The following is a 19978-nucleotide window of genomic DNA, read 5'->3' as shown; positions in this document are numbered from 1 at the left end:
ATTCTACACCGAGAAAGCACAAGAAAAAATAAAGGCGCAAGACGTCCGTGTCTGTCGAGCTGGAGAAAGTTTATACACCAGGCTCGAACTAGGGCGGCTTCACAGCAACGGGTTCCGGACACGCGGCCTTCCAAAACAGGCCCAGTTATGGCTTAAATAGTAAGAAAATAGGCAAAAACAAAAGCAAAGTGAGAAAGTACTAAGGAAATCTGCGAGAAGGCGACAGTGCAAACGAGCTGAAGGATTGCGAGGGGGGAGGGGGGCGCGACTGGAAGCCGGCAAAGCTCTGGCTGACTTTACGCGCGGTCGACTTTGTTCCGCTCGGCGCCAGATGGCGCCGCCACTCACTCATCGCGCATGGGCGCCACCGCCCCCGCCAAAGCTCGACTGCTCACTCTTGCCTCGCCAGTGGAAACGTTACGGCGACACGCGACGCGCACGCCCTCCCTCGCCGGCACAAGAAAGTAACGGCATGCCAGAGGCAAAGGAGAGAGGGGGGCTCTCGAGCTGTCGTGGAAAACACGGAGGAACGAAAACGCAAGAAGCCTGAAAGTTGAAGTGGCTTGGGAAGGGGGAGAGGGGAGGAAGGGTGGCGAGGGGATTTGGGAGTAGGGACGGCGATTTCTCTCGGCGGAGCGCGACACGGTTTTTGCGCACGACTTGACTTACTCCGACTGGCGTTAAAGGAAACGAATATAGGAACCGGGTGTAAGACCAGAAGGGGAATGCGGGGATGGAGTTACAGTAATGTAGAACCAGCGATGGCATGAAAAGTTGGCCCCACATTCCAGAAGGAGGCCCTACGTCACAGACGAGCGCTCTCTCTCTCTCTCTCCCTCTCTCTCTCTCGCCAACTGCGAGGCTCACCCACCCACTCACACTTTGCTTCGACCTTCAATCCGTGTCTGCATCTCAATCTGAGGGCTGCTCTTTGAGAAGTTTCAGAGCGCCGTTGTCGACGTAGCGGCAGTTTGGCGGGAAACGCGAACGGCTCCATACGTTATGCCTCCCTCCTACCCTCACAACTACTCTCCCCTTCACGACTTGCTTCGCGCCACCCACAGGAGTAGCGGGCAGCGGCGCGGAATTTCGCCGCGTCGAACAATCAAACGCACTCGAGAAAGCCGGGCCCGCACAATGACCGGCCGCCCGCTTGCCGGTTCTGGAAGATTTCCACACGCGTGACCCAATTATCCGGAGAAAAGCAATTTCGGCGGAGGAACTGCAAGCGAACAAGAGAAATCAATTACGGCCAGCGCCAAAGCCCGTAGAAAGCACCATTTATTTTCCCGCTTGCATACGTACCGGGCACGCCCTCGGTCTAACTTGAACTGACCTCTTTTCGTCGGCACGTCAAAGTCATAACTTCACCCTTGACCGCGTATACTATCGCCGTTCACTGGCTCATACGCACCGTCTGTATAGAAAGAGAAAACCACAGAGCGAGCTCCACAGCCCGCTACTGCTTCTAAGCTGAGCAAGCGGGCACTCGGTGCAGACGGCGCTACAAACGCTTACAGAAAGTAGGGGCGACTTCCTTCGCACGGCCGTGTACATTTAGAGCCCGCTGAAGTGTCGCAAAAAAAAAAAACAGAAAGAGAACTACGCATGCCTTAGAGAGCGACTTAAAGGTATAGCGTCCTGGTTAAATTTTGAAACAACGGACACAAGGAGTCAGCTATAGGAATGATCACTGATGACTTCCAGTTTGAATCGGGGCACTAATTATGTGCTACTATATCTACTGTAACGTAACAATGCCCCACATCTACACTCTCCTTTGTAAAGTTTATACCTGCGACGGCCCCTTCTCCATTCCTTCCTTGCGGTTGCACGGAAGGGATGGCGATCCCTCCTTGCGGATTCACTCTCTTCGCTGACAGTCAAATGGCGCGCAATAAGTTCCTGCTCGACGAGATCATTGGTGTTAATTCTCAATCAGGCTCGTCGCTGCTATGCGTGCGACACCTCGTCACCTCCTTATACACCCCGTCACCTCCTCTTCACAAACTAAAGAACACGAGTAGTAGGCCTTGTACTGACCACTTTCTTTTTGTGCCACGCAGCGCGATATACAGTAAACCCCCATTATAAGGACTTCAAACGGCAAAATGGACTTCGTTATAAGCGATATTTCACATAAAAGCTGGAATGCTCTTCAGGGACTCGTAGTAACGCTTGGCGCGTTTAACAAACCGCAAGGGAGCTCGCATAACGTATATTGAAAGAAAGCCACACTCGGTAGTTCGGACACGACAACACCTTAAGTGTGAAGTATTTTCAAGGAAATGCCATCACGTGGGGGAGTGGCCTGTACAGCACTCTGCCTTTCCAGGTATATGCGAAGGAAAGCGCAAAGGCTCACAGCGTTTGCCGCACCGAGCGGTCCCATACGGATTTTCTGCTACGTACTTCGTATTGAGTAGAGTCTGGAGCCACTTCACTTCAGATAACCAGACACAGAATACATTCACTGTGGCTGTAACCACGACGCAGTTCGATTAAAGCGATTTTTCAAATCAAGCGATCTAATAACGCGGGGATACTATAAGGAGTATTCACGTGACGTCACCGCAGGCTACTTTGTTCTACTATTCACAGTTTTCACTGTGCTTCCGGAGATGAGCTGATCTGGAGAAAGCGTACCTTTTTCACCGTTCTGGCTGTAGAACAAAATGGCGGCCTCGTTTAGGTCAGTGCATACGCCCCGCCCCCTATGCGATTACCACGGCTATTAATTTTCACAATTTGGCCGACGACAGGGATATCGGGAAGGTAAGAACGCCGCCCGCTGAAACGCGGTGGACACGAGGACGTCGAAGGTGACATCGCCACACCGCTTACTCAAGCACACCCCACCAGGACGCGCATCCAGCTTCGTCGCTATCCTCTCCGGAAAACAGCTTTTCCAGCCGAGCTTGCGAGTACTGCGGCGAAGCGCGTGCCGGTAACGCCAGGAGACGCGTCTCGGTGAAACCCGCACCTCGTCTTCGATCCAGGCGACCCTTCCTGTATTATACAGGCTGACGACTCGGAGGCACTCCTCTATAGACCGTTTTTTCGTAGGCGCCGCCATATTGTGAACGCAGTGGCGCCGCCTATGAGCAGCGCCATACTGGCTTGGGTGAAAGAGGTGTTTTGCATGGCAGGTATACGCTCCGCGGTAGTTTCTGGCGTTTGTTTTCGCGGTCGTGCGGTCTGTTTAGTATGACGTGCGTCTTCTACGTGGTAAACGGTACTGTGAGACGTGCTGAACTGGTTTATGGCGTCATGGCCGGAATTTCTGCTGGCGTTGAGGTGGACGGAACACGCAGCGTGATGTGTGCGCGCATATTCGAGTCTACAATCAGCCTCGGAGATCAATTGTGTATGTCTGAATGTTCCAATCACTAATGTGACCTTATTGCAGTACTATCCTCTATATCTAAGCTGCAGTTTAGAAGCCATGAAACATATGCGACGATCGTAACAGCGTGAGCGTGGGTACTGTTCTGCTACGATAGCTGTGATGTTATATTTTGACAAGCGTTCAAACTGTTCGCTGCAGGTTGCATTGCGTGACTACTTGGTTCGCTGGATGAGGTTTCCGTCCCTGAATAAAATAGTTTTGGCAAGTAATAGCAGCATACCTCACAGTCTGAATTACGCTTGTCCAGCAAAGGGACTGTTTACGACCTGCGCGGGCGTCCTAAGTAGTGGTAGGTGCTGGATTACATATATCTTTGTTCTATATACCGCATGATCCAAGCATACGGCATCAGCGGTTATATATTTATAAACGTTGTGCAGCGTGACTACGCGAGGCCCTATTGCGGCGTTAGCCCGTTTTATCTTGCTTTTTCGAGAAAGAGGATGATAACCGTATTTTTTTTCGGTTGTGTTCGTTCCGTTCTCTACGACGCACTCACACGTATTACGGAAATTTTGTCATCAAAAATAGGCATCGCATTCTTTTTATGTGATCTCTCATATATTATGGATGTATGCAGGCCAAAAAGCCAATGCCGAAGCGCACAGCTTACATATGTACCGTGCTGGTTCACCAACCGCAGTGATCGCTGTGTTGAACAGCGCCATCGGCCTCATGCAGGAAGGCTAGTGCAGATATATGGTAATTTGAAGCCTACTAACTTGAAATGCGCGACAACGATGCCAGCTAGTGCATCACAAATATTTGATAGCGCCTGCCGCTTAGATGTTTCGTGGTTGCCTTAGGTGGGCTGTGCACGAGCGTGCGCTCTTATGCTTTATGTTTTACTCCCTACACCAAGCGACCAGATAGTGAGCAGATTTTCCATTTCATGCCGCTAATACAGAGATATAGCGGTTTTCTTTGTTGAAATAAAACCGATATAAGCAAAATGGTTCACAACGCATACACACACCGCGACTGATAATGTGCGTACACCGCGGCTGATAAAACGCGTCACATTTTTGCACCCGCAAGGGATGTTTCCGCCTACTATACCTACCGATGCACCGAAAGGCTTCCCTGACGACCTTATATGAACGGACGTCGCATAAATTTCACAAAATACCATCTAGAACATCTCGAAATCGTTCCGCAGCACGCGACAGCAATACTTTCAAGCAGCGCCGCGCCGGATCGCCCAAGCCAGAGAGGAGGAAAGGCTCTCCGCGCGCCCTATCCTCCTCGCACGATGAAACGGTCTATACACCCGAAAGAGGTGCTCGCCCGGGGAGCCAGCCGGTCCCTCATGCAAAACAGCATAGCTTCCTGTTACCCATTGTATATTTTCGAGTAGCCAACAGGACACTTAATCTGGTTATCCCCTGCGCCTTTCACCTCTCGTTTTCCTTTCTTCATTACGTGGCCTACGTACCAGCGTCAATCCTTTACAAAATCAACTGAGAAACGAACAGAAGTTATTCCGGATATGAAGCCTGCGAGACTGTACAGAAAGTAGTTTAATTATACAGCCGCCATCGGCGTTCGAGAAAATTGATACTAAAGTAATGCAGACCGCTGTGTAGTCGCAGATGACGAGAAAAGGCAACCATGAAATTAGTTTTTAATGACGTGAAAATGGCCAATGCAGCGTCAACATGTAAAACCACCACACAAAGTAGTATCTTCGTCTCTGTGTTTAGGCAAACAAAACCGCTTTTTACCATAACAAGCACGAGGATATGGCTGCACTGTCCGCGTACTACACGGAGGTGCTGCTCTAAGTACCTAACGATGGTAGTAAAACAAAATAATGTGTTCTTTCTTCTGCAACTCGTAGTATACCGGTCGGTATATAATAGGAGCATGTGCAAGCTATTAGGTCAATGAGCCCTCTTCGAGTTCGAGAAGGATATGTATTCGACGACAACCTAAGGAATCAGCACAAGCTCCACCCACAAGACAGGCTCTCTAAACTGGCATTCCCGCTCCAAATTAGTCACCGAGAGGCGTCTATGTCGAAAGCAAGTTCGCTTCTGGTGCCGGCGAACGCAACGGGCTGGCGTATTTGTACAGAGTCCCTTTCCGAGTTTGACAACGGCGTGTTTACCACTGCATTCTTAGGCTGTCACCGACTAACGGCGCTTGACTATCTTCCTCTAGATCCGCGTACCGTTCAAATGAAGTCGAGCACAAAAGCGCACACGTTCGGGCGAGCGTTACCACTTCGAGCGAGAGAAAGGGAGCGCGCAGCTGACAAAGCGAGAATTGTGGAGAGAGAGAGAGAGAGAGAGAGAGAGAGAGAGAGAGAGAGAGAGAGATGGAACCCCGTGTCCGGCCCGCACAAAAATTAAAGGTCCAGCCGTCGCCCGAGCGCGGTGGCGCGTTCGCGGCGGCTGGGCCACCGCCGAAAAACAGGCGCGCCAATGCGGGTTTCTTCTGTCGTAGTCTCGGGAGGCGGTGGGGGTCGACGGGGCTGCCTCCGCTGCAGCGAGCGCGTCGACGGCTGCTTCCCGATTTCGCCGGGCAAATAACTGCTCCCCCCTTTCTTTTAAAGGACCGACGGCGCGGAAGGATGTCACAGCTCCTCTTCTTTTGTTCATCTTTATCTTTTAGCCCAGAGAAGCGTAAGGAGGGCACTCTCAACCGAGAACGGCGCAGAGGACGAGTCCTTCGCGCGTACTTCGCGCTTGCTTTCGCGTTTAAACCCGAAGAGCCACTCGAGCGAAGTGGAACGCGCGCGTTCCGCTGAACCGCCAGCGTCACCGGCGGCTGGGGAGAGGGGTGGGGGTGGGGGTCGAGAACTGTCGCAATCGGCTAAGACGTACGCAGCTGTGCGAGTGACTGCGCCGTGCCGGAAGACCCGCGGGCCCGCGAGAGGGTGCGCGAATTGCGAAATGCGAGTCGCAGTAAGATTCGGGAAAGAAACGGGCACTCTCGTTAGCGACGCAAGCAGCCGCGGAAAAGAATGCAAGGCGTGAGAGAACCGAATCGGTTGGATGGCTGTGCGCTTAGACGAGTCGCTGCCCCTACGAAGCCAACAGCCCTGAAACCTAACGAAGCAGATGGAAAAATTGACATTTGTTTTCGATGCGTATACACTGTCTTGAATATACAAAGGCTGCTACTAGGAACACGTACACGCATACTGCTCAATGGCAGACGCCTTACGGCTGCGCTGCATTCGGCTTTCGCAACGCAAAGCCATTGAGATGTCGCGAGAACCTGTACACCGTTCTGTAATACAACGGCGACGGCTGGTGACGTGAGTAGGAATGGACGCAGCGGACCCGCTACAACCTCTCCTCTGTAAGAACGCCGGGCACACGACTTAAGTTTTTCCAACGAAGACACGGCGCCACGCTGTTGTCAGACAAGTAAAGCGAAGGGTCGGCAGAACATGAATTGGCTTGGCTGACCGCCTCGCCGACGGCGTAGAAGGTTGACATTCAGCCCGTCGCAATTTCGCGAAAAAAACGGCCACGTAGGAGGTCGCACACTTCACACAGTAGTTGCACGATGGGAAATTCGCCTAGCTGTGATACAGGCAAGAATTAAGGCTTACTTCTCCTCGTCATGCATTCTCATTCATAAACGGTCTTGTTACGAACATTACAGCAAAGTCGACATTTTTTTTTACTTAAAATTTATACACAAAGGACCGCTTATTGTTACTCGAACTTTTCTTTTTCTTTAATACGACCGATTCATCTCTTATTATATGCCTCTTGCGGTAGGTAGGTTCATGAGCTGCCTCCTTTCGGGCATTTTGTAAAGAAAAAAGAAATACCTGCCCGTAGCGGGATCCAATTAACCAGGGTCGAGTCGAGTTGGCCCAACCCGATGCAACGGCGTTTACGTGCATCTTGCCAAGCTGTTTGGGCGACTTTGGGCGGCTTAGCCTTTTCAGGTGACGGAATTCGCCTCGACGATCTCTCGGCCCGACTCGCTGGCGCTCACGGACGTCCGCACGCCAAATTCCATCCTAAAGGCTTTATTTCATCCTAGACGCCAGCGCTCGTGTCTCCCCTGGCGGAACGATTTCGCCTCCAGCGGGTGTAGGTTTCCTCCGCCGCTTCCCTTCACGGTCGCGCACGCGTTGAGTTCGCGCTGCGCGTCAAACATTTCTTGTTTGCGCCGGCGCCTCTTCGGATGACCGGAAATTATTACTGTGTTGTTAACTGTCATGACAGCAATGTAAACACGAAAGGGTTGATGCCAACAGTGAAATTCTGCCGATTCACAAGAAAATGGTACAAAAAAAAAGAAGAAGACAGACATGGATTACTGTGGTGCGCCGAACAAAGTAAACAACTGGAAAACGAAGCCAGCTCGTTCATTGATGACTCGCGAGTGTATGACGTTTTTTATATGTAACCCACATGAATTTCATGATTACTTGGTATATATAATCCTTTTATTCGTATTAAAACTTTCAGTTGTTCCACCAGCGCTTGTCCTGTCTTCTTTCTCGTGTTTCGTTTGTGTGTGCGCTGCCCAAGAATGGAAACCACTTCTGTTGCATGCGCTAGCGGTGGCCGAAGTTCACGCGTGCCGAGAAATTGAATATGTGCACGATGCATTCAACATGAGCGCAGTTCATTCCTGCGTCACCACTGCACCGGTCGATCGAGTTACTGGACGATACACGCCCGCGTCTTGGTCGCGCCGGCATCGCTGAAGCAGAAATGATTACTAATACTTTCAACTTCCGTCTCTTGAGCACTATTAAAAAATAACTAAGCTATTTACATTGCTGCCTCTATCCTACATTGTAGGGGACGTACTAGTTAAAGTTGTGTGCGCATGTCGTACTTGTGCTATGCGGCGACTTATGTTTCTTTCCGCACAGTGTAGATGGAAGTCCGTTGTCGCCCTCACAGACAACGCGGATTTGTAGCAAACATATTGTGAGAAACTGCAAAAATGACTTTAGCTAACACGCATCGTATATGCCGACGATTTTTCCAGCGGCACGCACGATGTCGTTTCCAATTACCTGCTCAGCGTCACTTACATGGCTAAGCAGACGTTGCCCTTTCGCCACATCGCAGCCATAAAAATAATCGTAAAACGTGCCGATCTTCTTAAAGGCGAATAGAAGCGTGTACGTCGTCCTTCGAATAAAACGTCCACGCACACGCACGTAGGCACACACCGCGCGCGCGGTACGAAACGTGCCCAAACACGCGCAGTGCAAGAGGCAATCAAGTCGGCGCGAACGAGAGATGGCAGAGACGTACCACCCGCTAGTTGCATTTCGCCCCGCATGCGGCGCTCTCAACGCCGGCGCAGCAGCGCCGCTCGCGGTGCCGTTCTTGTCCATACCGGCCTGCGACAACCGGCTCAAGACCGGCTTACGGCGCCATGAAGCCGACTCGGGTTCCCGTAAACAGTCGCTTCTCACCAGCTATGTACTCTATCTCTCGCGGGAGGGAGAAAGGGTATCGACGACAGAAACCGCCAATGTTGGACGATGGCTGAACTCGCCGCTCAGGTTCCACACGAAAATGGGATCTACACGAAACGAGGTCACACTCTCCCCTCGGGCGACCGGCGTGTGGCATCCTTCCACACCGACGCCTATTCAACCTGATAATGACAGGGTGAACGAAGCCCATTCACGTACCATCGGCACAAACTGAAACGCCGGCACAAAGAAACCGACGTGAAACCAGAACGCCCTGCTGCACGTAATTACGTGAGCACGTGATGTGCAGCTGCACCGCAGCCCGGTTTAATAAGCCTGCCATAGTCCCAAAAGCATACGCGCGTTTCGGAGCCAGAATTAGACCGCGGTCACCAATGGCACGCGGACGCGGGAAACGCAACGCGATATGCCGCGGTCGCTCTCGGCTTGTTCGACGTTTGAACTTACGCTGAAAGTGCAAACCGTGGGCGGGCGGCGGTGGATCGACCGGCTTGCGCGTAGCAACCGTTCGCTATACAGCAATCGAAAAAAAAGTCTTTCGGCTGGATCTGCGCACCCACATACGGCGCGGCGAGCGACAATCAACTGCCGCCGACGCACGGACCTTAACGTATACCCCCCTTCGCTGTTTTTATTTTTTTTCCTCTCGGTTTGTAGTCCTCTTTCGCAGGAAGATTGCGCGATACCGAACAATTGCTGCGGCTCTATTTTTCGACGAACGTGTCCTTTCAGCAACGTCGCGGGCTTGCCTTCTCCGGCATTGCGAAACGAAGCCATGTGACAGGGGGCGCTCCCGTGCAGCCCGAGATGAATGCTCGGGCTATATAGTGCGCGCACAGGCACCGCAGTCAGTGGGTTGGGTGCCCCCTACGCCATTGCGAGACTCGATATACCGTCGCATCGCAAGCGCCTGCAGCTCTCTCCGCACAATCCGGGTTCATTCGGCGAACGGTTGCGCCGTTCACACTAACCTTAGACCAGAGTCTACGAAAAAGCGTATAACGGAGAAATAAAATTGAGGAGAATGAGGAGCGACCTGTGTTTACCGAGCCGCGCAAACAGAGCTCGCTGAACCCATTGATCGGCCGGCTGGTTACGTGGTTCGTCCCGGCCCACTCTCCCTCCCCACTCCCCCTTCCTCCCCATCTCCATCACCTCTTCTCTTCGGAATACTCGGGTGCGTAGGAGAACCGCGTAGTGTCGGAAGCAATCACGGTGTAGGAGCAAGGAACAACAAAACAGGCAATTTTCCACGCCGCTCGCGATGCTGATTGCAAAAAAGGAAAGAAAGAAAAGAGAAAGTCAATTAAACACACCGAGCTTTAATTCCGCACCTTCGATCCACCACCGTGCATGACTTGCAAAATCCCGCCGCCATGACCGAACTCCGCTCCACACCCGCGCGCATGGTGTTAGATATGGAGCTGTTTCCTGCGATTATACTTCGAGTTCCCCAGACCACATCGGATTGCAGCACAGCTAATTGAGGAATGCAGAAGCAGGAAAGCGCATTCCAGAGGAGCGGGCGAGCAAACAAGTTTAAGGCAACAAGTTCACGTGCCAACAAGTTCGTGCGCCGCCGGGATTAGCAGGTGGGCCTCCGACAATGGAGCATGAGCAGCCCTCCCCTTCTCCTCGTTAGAAGTGCATTGCCAGTCTGCGAGGCAAGACCACAGAGAGCCGCCAGGTGTGACACCGCGACACGGGCGCCTACCATTGGCTGAAAGTGGCGTCATCGGAGCGGACTCTCCCATTGGTCAAACATGACGTGATTTACAGTGCTCGAAGGGTTTATAAGAAGCCTTCCAGAGAGACCTGAGCATGCTGGGACATGCCCTGATTCCCTGATTCACCTCTCTCGAACTTCTTGCCGCGGGCCGCAGCGTCCGAGTTGCTGCTGGCCCGTAATGTCTGTACTAATGTTACTTGTCGCTCACCTCCCTGTACATAATGTAGAATAAATCCCTCCCAAGTTTGGGTCTTCATCCCGACGCCCGTCCTCCAACCCCTACAATGGTAGTCGCGTTGTGTAGTGACCACCAGAAACTCTGCCAAAGCGCCAGTTCGGAATCTTAAGTCTTTACTGCAAGAAAATGGCGCTCAGAAAGGCAAGAAACACCCCAATCACAACGACGGCGGGAAGCAGGGTCGTCAGTCCTTAAAAAAATTAAATTATGGGGTTTTACGTGTCAAAACCACTTTCTGATTATGAGGCACGCCGTAGTGGAGGACCCCGGAAATTTCGACCTCCTGGGGTTCTTTAACGTGCACCTAAATCTAAGTAACACGGGTGTTTTCGCATTTCGCCCTCATCGAAATGCGGCCGCCGTGGCCGGGATTCGATCCTGCGACCTCGTGCTCAGCAGCCCAACACCATAGCCACTGAGCAACCACGGCGGGTGCTCGTCAGTCCGCGATTATACCGGGTGTTTCCACGAAGACATTGAGCAATTTCTAAAAAAAAAATGCCTACGGACACATTACTTGCACGAGAAATTGAAATGCATAATCGACTAATTAAGAAAATTTTGCGTAGAAACATTCTAAATCGTTACCTTATGGCGCATATTGCAATTTATAAATTGCAGCCAATAAGACTTCGAGGCATATCCACTCTAAAAGAATAGTGTGGATGACACCATTTCCGAGATACGCGCCACCAAGCTTGCGGTAAAAATCCACTGTCGTTCCACTTTCTTAACAATTTTGCGCATTCAAGCAGAAAAGTGACTGAACTGCCAGTGTATTTCTTCGCAACGTTTTGGAATTATAGTATATGTCGATACTGCATGCTGTCATCCTGAGAATTCGTTCCTGAGCGGACAGTCATTCCTGAGCGGACAGTCACTCGTAAAGGTCATTGACGCGGCAATACACGACACGTTTTCACGAGGCGCATGCTGGCGTACGTCTGTCTCGCACGAAGCCCGCACATTTGTCGCCCCCATTTCCTCGCGTGTTTTTTTTTTTTTTTTTTTCGGCAGTCGAAATTAGCGATTCACACACACGCGCGCATTTCGCGCGCTGGGCAATTCCGCGGAGACTGCGGTATTCGAATAGCTCCTTATCTCTGCGGAACAAATGCGGGCTGCGTATGGCAAAAGAAGCCTATATGCAAATGGAAAGAACCACAACACACACACAAAAGAGGGCGCGTTATGAGGAAGCGAAACGAGCGCTAAAAAAAAAACGACAGTAGTGGCAGTTCAGAAGTGAATTATTTATTCATTCAATTAACTATAATAAAGAGAAAGGCAGAAACTTCGCAACTTATACGGCAAGACGCGCGGGCGCTCGGGCGGATCAGAAATTAGCTTTCACGCGGGAGAGCGAGCCAGACCGAAGCCGGAATACGGAAATAAAGGAAGGCGAATGGCCGAATCGAAGACAAAAGCACACAGTTCACGCCAGAGAGTGAGAGAGAAAGAGAAGGACAGAAAGGAAGCATCCGCACGCCCGAATAGCTGCGGAAGCTGCGCTTCGAAGCGAAAGCAGACAAGGGCCGAGCCGTGTACATCGGCGATAACGCGTTTCAACTTATAGCAGGGACAACATCATTTCCCTAATGAAAAGCCATTTGCATAGCAAAGCAGCTTGCCCGCGCCACCACGCGCTTGTTCCGCTTTTTCTCGTTCCATCCTTTTCGTTTATTTTCTTTACCTCTTTTATCTCCATGAAAGAGAGCCCGGTCACGCATGGCGATGCGGCGGCCAGGTCAAAGACAAACGCCGAAAATCGGCGATATATCCGATCAACGCCATCCACAGGTATCCTTGCATACATGTACCAGTGGTAGGAGACAGCGTCTGGCGCGCCTGCGCATCCTTACCCCCCCCCCTACCCTACGCCCTCCCAACACATCCCCATCCTTTCTTTTTTCCCCGTCTTGTTCCGCGACTCATTCACTCCCCTTCGTGGAAGCACTGCCCCTGTTTCTTAATACCACTTCTATCGAAGGCAATCTACCGCCTGCATAATAATAGCGCCAGGATAAAAAGGGAATCCAACATTTACACACGCGATTTCCGAAGCCTGCCGTGTAAGTTTCACCAGTAACGCACCATACACGCGAAAAAAGACAGAAAAGTGTTCAGCTGTTTGGAAATAGACGGCGGGGGAAGGGGGGGGGGGGGGGGAATACTTCGCTACAAGTAGCTTTTCGAATCAGGCAACATGGTTACAACGGCATTTCGCTGTGCTTGAATCGGCTCACGGCGGCCCGAGTCCACGACTTCTTTTTTATTTTATTGTACCCTAAAGACCGAAGTAATACAGAGGGGAGTACAGAGGGGTATTACAGCAACATCGATTAGTTAATTGTATCCGGGAGTGATGATGTCTGATAAGGCAGAACGAAACTTCGGCTCTTCACCGCGTCACCGTCAGGACAACGTCGACTGAACACGAGGGCGAGCGACAGCCAACGCGCAATCGAGCCTGTCTTCTCTTCCAATACAGACGCTCAGTGCAGCGACAAAATACGCTAACGTGAACGCTGTTTTACGTGTCCTTTTACGCACACAGTAGCACGTAGAGAGCCGTTTTAACGTCCTACGTTTCCTCTATGCCCCCCCCCCCCCCACCACCACGCTTTACTTTTAGGTTTCTTTCCACAATCTTATCCGCTGGCCTTCGCTCAGGCGGCACCAGTTCTGCTAGATTTGTTACAGTGCGGCAAGCTGAAATTTCCTTTCCCGTTTTAAAAGTGAACTAATCACTAATAACACCACCACATCTAATATTACTACTACGACGACGTTACTCGTTCCTGATTGGCAGGGAGAACGTGCGGCCTGTTTTCTTTCGCCGCACTAAACCTGGGACGTGAACTGTCGGAAAATGCGTGACAAACTGTTACCGAGCCTTTTTTCGTCGTAAGCCCACTGCGAAGTTCCCTCAAGATTGTCCCGCCTCCACGCAGCCGGCTCTCGTTACTGAGTGGCTGACACGGAGCGCTGGGTTTCCTTGCATTGCAAGGAAACTGAGAGGGAGAGTACAGAACCATGAGCCTATCCACTTTCTACCACAGGCTTCTACATCTATTTCTCCGTAGGGCCAGCTAATGTAGTCCGATTACCCTTATGCAGTAACTTACCAAACCTCAAAACCACTTAGGGCACTTTTTTTTTTGTTCAGATTGTCTGCCCTAAAAATCAAACGCTCATTTCATCGCGTACAGCCCGGCAAGCCCGCAGAATCACCTCAATTATTCACAAGAAAATAAAACAAGCACTGCTCTTTTCTTTTTCCTTTGTCGTTGCTCCTCCGACCAACAGAGGAGAATCTCTTCCTGACGCCTCTTTCCACGCGCAGTCGTTAAATGGTGCGAGGTAATCTGTCCTCATTAACACAGTCGACCTCAATCCGGCGCCTGAGCCACGCTCCTCTTATCTCTCTCTTTGCCACCAGAGAACATCTCCAGCAGGCCTCTTAAAACGCTGCCTTACACCCCCGAGACAGCCGGTACTGTGCGCCCATCATCCCTACTTGGGACAGCGCGGGTGAGTTGGATAGCGTGCCATCAAGGTGCCGGTAGAGGTGTGCCAGTTACGAAATATACCGACCAATTACAACCGCGTTCACACATTTCGCTTACCATTCCACCTTTTAGCCATTCAACACATAATAGAGACATTTAGCGTGTCCAGTATTCCGGCAAGCGCGGGCGGTTTGCCGGTTTAGCGGGGGCGTAAACGTGAGCGGCCAGACTGGTGGCGCCAGCTGGTGGCGCAAAGCTCAACCACACAAACACAAAGCTAATTACTATATTCTGCTTAGCTGCCGGCGTAAAATTTTGACATTCGCGTATTCGTGTTCACAATTACGCCGCTGCGAAAAATTTGCACCAGTAGCGAAGCAAGATATAGTGGGTTACTGCAGTTTTAGCTCTGTGTTTTTGTCTGGTTAAACTCTACGCTACCAGGCGGCTGGACCGCTCTGGCCGCTCACGTTTACGCCCCCGCAAATCCGGCAATCCGCCCAAACCGCTCCCGTTCACCGGAATAGCGGACAGGCTAAAATATCCCGAGCGATACTCGGCATAGGGGATAGCGGGGGGGGGGGGGGGGGAAGCGTTATGCGAGGTTGTGCCAATGTCATCAGTGACGGGTCACGCTCGTCCAGCCCGACGTTGCGCTGCTCCCACCGCCAAATAACAGTTACGGTCAGCATTAACTGAAAGCTGCCTTGAAACTTCTTTTTAATTATTATTATTATTAATTTGTATCCAGAAACCAATCGATCAATATTATATTTTCTGAATCATAATGACATAGAAAATATCGTGACTACAAAAAGAAACATGGGAAATGTGGTACGTTCTCAAAAATTTTGGTTGAAATGGTTAATCCTCCTCGGGTAACTGTTCAACCATACTCGAGAGTTATGCGCCATCGCGCGGATGCATAGCGGAATGCTGGGAAAACCTCTCCCGGTACGCAGCAACGCCGGTGGTGACATCTAGCGACACCGTGTTCAACCGTTGCGCGCGGGAAACTTGGTGCATTGAATGACTCGTACTTCCCTTTGCTTTAATTGGCGCGTAATGTAATACAAACTTTTTTTTTTTATGCAGAAAGCTGGTGTACGTTAGAAGTGCGCCTTAAGCGGCATTATCGCCCAGTCTGATGAATTTTCTAGACGCTATTCCATAATGACGCGCGTTGTTTTTTTTTATTTTGGCATGTGCACTCTCGTTCTTGTTTTATCCGTTCGCTCCCTTTATTCGTGGTTTCGCTGACTTTCACCCGTGTCAAGCGGCTTTCGCACAATTTTGTGACTCCGCAGTTAGTACAACTTGCTTTCACACACTTGTTCGAATAAACTTTTAGTTTAGAGTAAGCGCAAGCGGTGTACATTCTTGGCGTTTGTCCCGCCGCCCTAATTTCACCACGGTTCCGCACAAAACTCGTCCAAACGTCCAATTCGATACAGATGGTAAACAAACCTGGAGAAATCCCAGGCAACGCGGTAAGACAAGGCACACGAGTTTTCAATTTGGCAGGTTGAGCTATCGGTGAGATTTATCGGCGCCGTGCTTCTCAATTCTTCAAGCCACAAAAAAAGCTTTTAAAAAAATCCGCAATGGCAACGCGAAAACGTCAAGCTAAGCATTCCTTTCCAATGTGAAATTGTGAACTCGTTTACAATGCAAACTGTGCTTGCCGGGTTAGCTCGTGAACCATCACTAAAAAGAAATTGGGAGCGATTTCAGCCTGTGTTCATAATTCGTAGAATTTATGTAAACACTGATACATTTGTGTATTGAATCTATTACGCATTTCGCTTCCAGATTACAATTTTTGTACATCGCAAATATGGATTTGTGCGTTGCTGCTTTTTTCTGTCAGGAGTGCGCCGCTAGCAAAGTACTGACTTTTGTAAGCCAGACTTTCGCACGTTCAAGTGTTCTCGGCCAATAAATGTATTATTATTATTATTATTATTATTATTATTATTATTATTATTATTATTATTATTATTATTATTATTATTATAGCGAACAGAATCCCGCTTCTCCCAGCCGTCACCGTTTTTTTTTTTTTTTGCTCTTTCCCAGCTTGTTCCGCGCCAACTTGACGGGGCGATAACGGCAAGTCCACGACATGCGGCGGCCGGGCGGCCGTCCAGCACCACAGAGACGCCTGTTATCGTCCGCGGCCCTGCCCGGCGACCGCAGCACAAAGATTAGATACGGCGGGCGGCGATAAACAACCGCCGCTCGCAGCTGCTTCGGAGCCGGTCGCTCCGAAGTACTTTGCCCAGCAGACAAGTACAACATTTTCCGGCGCTAATGAGTTTCAGCCAGTCCGCAGCCGTATTACCGTTTCAGGGATAGCACAACAAAGGCGACATGGGAAACAGAAGTAGCGCTGGTGGCGACATCTCGGGGCGTTCTGCTCAACTAAGCAGAGCTATAACGTGACCTCCATGGCTATGAGTCACGTTATACTTCCATGGTCCATGGCTTCCAGTCCATGGCTTCCATGGCTTCCAGTCCATGGCTTTCATAGCCATGGACTCCGAGATTGCGCGCGCGCAATCTCGGAGTCCATGGCTATGAAAGCTAATGCGCTTGCATGTTCTGCACCGCGTACGAATAATGGACGAAGCACGCGCTGCACTACACGCACACAAGAACATGTCTATTCAACTAACCTGCACGCATGTGTTTATGAAGTACACTTTTATGCGTTCCAGTTCTGTGTTTATGATTAAGAGAATGATCACACTTAAACGTTCTCGATATCAGAGTGTTTTAGAACACCGTTGCCGCTGTACCGCTACCACTTTCACCAAACCGCGCGTGCTGTCAATGGGCGACGCTATCGGTTACGGTGGAACGCTGAAATACCCTATTGTGATCGACCTATGATCTACTAATGCTGCCTTGCAACACATTACAAGCTACGACACTGCACCTCACGACCTTACGAAGTACTGCCTCTTTATTGCTAACGATGCACCATCCCGTATAAGCGCCTCCACCACTGCCAGCAACCTAGTAGCAGAACAGCACAGCTGCCGTAGGTTGACGTAGCGCAAATTCGTGTGATCACAAACACAGTGATTTTTCTTTCCCGTTTCTGGCGTGCCTGCCGCAAACCCTCGCGAAAGCACCTATCGACCAGTTAAACGTCACGTGACTCCGCCGACAACGACCAGCTGTAGCGCAGGCGTACCGCACCCACGCGCAGCGCAACACGATTCAAATTAAGTCGGCACAGATCACACAGTCGAGAATAATTCGTCGTCCCTCATCACTGATCTTCCACAACACCAACCTCGACAAGAGAACCGTGTATGGTCGACATCACAGTTAACAACGAGCAAGAAAAATCACGACGTGCAAAACAAGGGCACTGTAATAGAACTGTTACTTTGGCTATAGTTGATCGAAACGCACATGCTGTTAAGGCACGTGCTGTTAAAGCACATCCGCCCAGTTCGTGGCACTTGAGATCTTTATTTCAGCGCAGTTTTCGCGGTACTGCACTACTTGCGTGGTTTGCGCTGCCGTTTAAGCTACGCACGCGATGGGGGGAACGTTGCACTCCGTCGTCCATCTATACAAGCACGTGGAAATTAACATCGTTCCCGACTGACGCAAACACGTGCCATTTTCTCTTACTTTCGCGATACGTTCGGAAGCGGGTGTCGATAGGCTTAGCACAGCGCGTTCCAGACGGCACAGAAACAGCCAGTGCATGCGTTGTTGGCTTATCTCAAACGCCAGGGTCCGCGCAAACACACACCGTCACATGACAAGTTCGGTACGGAAGGCACGAATAAAACGTGAGACAATAAGTAATAAGGCACGGACAAGCCGAAGAAAAAAACAAGGGAACGAAAAAAAAAGCTTGGGGAGGGGACGCCCACTCACCTCGGACAAATACGTTCCACGATCGCTTCTATTTTGGCAATCTCCTTATCGGTCATGCCTTCGCACAGTCACACCCCCGCACAAAGAACGGCCACAGGACAGGCAGCGACGACGAGGTATACTTTTTTTTTGAGGCGGGCAACGAGAGTTGGAACACAGGACAACAACAGGAGGACGGGTGTTACAGCGTCACAGCAGCAGCAGCAGTGGAAGTAGCGGTCACAAAGGAAGTAGCAGCAGCCGCAAACTTGGGTCAGTGGTCCGTTCGGGTTAACTGGACGGCGTCTTCGAAAGTATTCCTGGGTTTCCACGACAGTCCACATTCACGGCGCAACGCTGTGCGGTGAAAGCGTCGCTCGAGGAAAAAAAAATCTCGGCGCGAGAGGGTGGTGGCTTCGACGACGTGGCCCAGCAGTTTCGCCCCCCGAGTCCGAGGAAAAGAATGCGCCACCACGTGTTCGCGATTCCCTTCCGGCGGCCACGACACACAGCGAGGGCGGGAAGACGCGACGATCCGAACAGCGACGATCAGGTGGAACACACCGTAACAGTCACGAGTTGCGACATTAACGTGACAGACGTTCACCACACACAGAAGAACAGTAGCCAGTACAAGCGCGATTCGCAATATGAATAGAAGAAGAAAGTAAAACAATACGTAACGACAAACGACCAGTCGTAGAAAACGCAGGACACACCACGAGCCTATGAGGAGGACAATAGCGGGGGCGTAAGGCCTAGAAAAGCCGCCCACCGATCGGCCCGTCGAACGCGATTGATAATCAGCTCCGGTCGCGAGGAGGCTGCGCACGGCGTTAACTCGTGATCGCTTGAGACAAAAGAGCCCGAGATAAGGCACACAGCAGGCGGCGGCAGTGGACGCGGTTAGAGAGGAGGGAAACGGGGGGGAGGAGAAGGGAGGGGGGCGATATCCGAGCGTTGAACAAAGCGTGGCCCCACGACACTCGGAACACGGCTTCTTCCGCCGTTCACATTCACCACCACGTGCACGATGCAGAATCGCAAGGCGGGGGCCGGGCAGAAAGAACGACGCGGTGTCCACGTGATTCCAGACAGGCCTATGGGAGTTCGCGCACACAGCACGCACTTCTTGACGGACGGCGAGAGAGAAACAAAAGAAATAAAACAGTCGTCGAGACCAGAACGAAGCGAGTTTGGCGTTGCAAACACGGCGCGCGCTCGTCGGGCTGCGTTAACGCGTCGCGCGCAGACTGACCGCGTGCGGCGTCGGCGAGACTAGGCCCAGGAACGCGGAGGCAAGCGGCCGACAAACGCGGCTGATAAGACAAGCGCGAAGGGAGGGGGGGGGGCGAAAGCGGAGGGGGGGGGCAGTCTCGCGGCCACGTGCAATCGCGAGGCTGGCCCTCGGGACGAGAGCGGGCCTGGAACTCAAGTGCGAGCCGTTATCGGAGAGAGAGAGAGAGAGAGAGAGAGAAGGGGCAGAGCAAACGGAAAGAAGTAATAAAAAAAAAAGACGCAGAGAACGAAGCCCAGCGCGAGCGATAAGGCCGAGCACTTGTTGCCAGATTCGCGCGGCCCGCGCGACCCCCGGCGAGAGTCCAAAAGGGCACCCTCGCGCCTCGAGCTCGAAACGCTCCCAACCGGCGGCCCGCGTCAAAGCCTATCGACGTTCCACGCCGCCCGACTTGAACCAGCAGCGCGGGTGAATGCCGAAGACCCGGCGCGATCACCTCTGTGGCTTGGCGTTCGCGAGTAGTTCGGCTATACCGGCCAC

General features: G+C 51.5%; 1 protein-coding gene across 1 annotated transcript in view; it reads right to left on the bottom strand.

The window, feature by feature from the left end:
- LOC139050332 (CUGBP Elav-like family member 2) overlaps nucleotides 1-18826 on the bottom strand; it is a 169874-nt gene extending 151048 nt beyond the window's left edge. Inside the window, exon 1 of the mRNA XM_070526567.1 lies at nucleotides 18223-18826. Within this exon, the coding sequence (XP_070382668.1) occupies nucleotides 18223-18278 (56 nt within the window). The 5' untranslated portion in view covers nucleotides 18279-18826. The remainder of the gene's footprint in view (nucleotides 1-18222) is intronic.
- Nucleotides 18827-19978: the final 1152 nt, after the last annotated feature.

The sequence above is a fragment of the Dermacentor albipictus genome, chromosome 10, assembly GCF_038994185.2.
Source record: "Dermacentor albipictus isolate Rhodes 1998 colony chromosome 10, USDA_Dalb.pri_finalv2, whole genome shotgun sequence".
Taxonomy (NCBI): domain Eukaryota; kingdom Metazoa; phylum Arthropoda; class Arachnida; order Ixodida; family Ixodidae; genus Dermacentor; species Dermacentor albipictus.
This window is presented reverse-complemented; position numbering and strand designations above follow the sequence as displayed.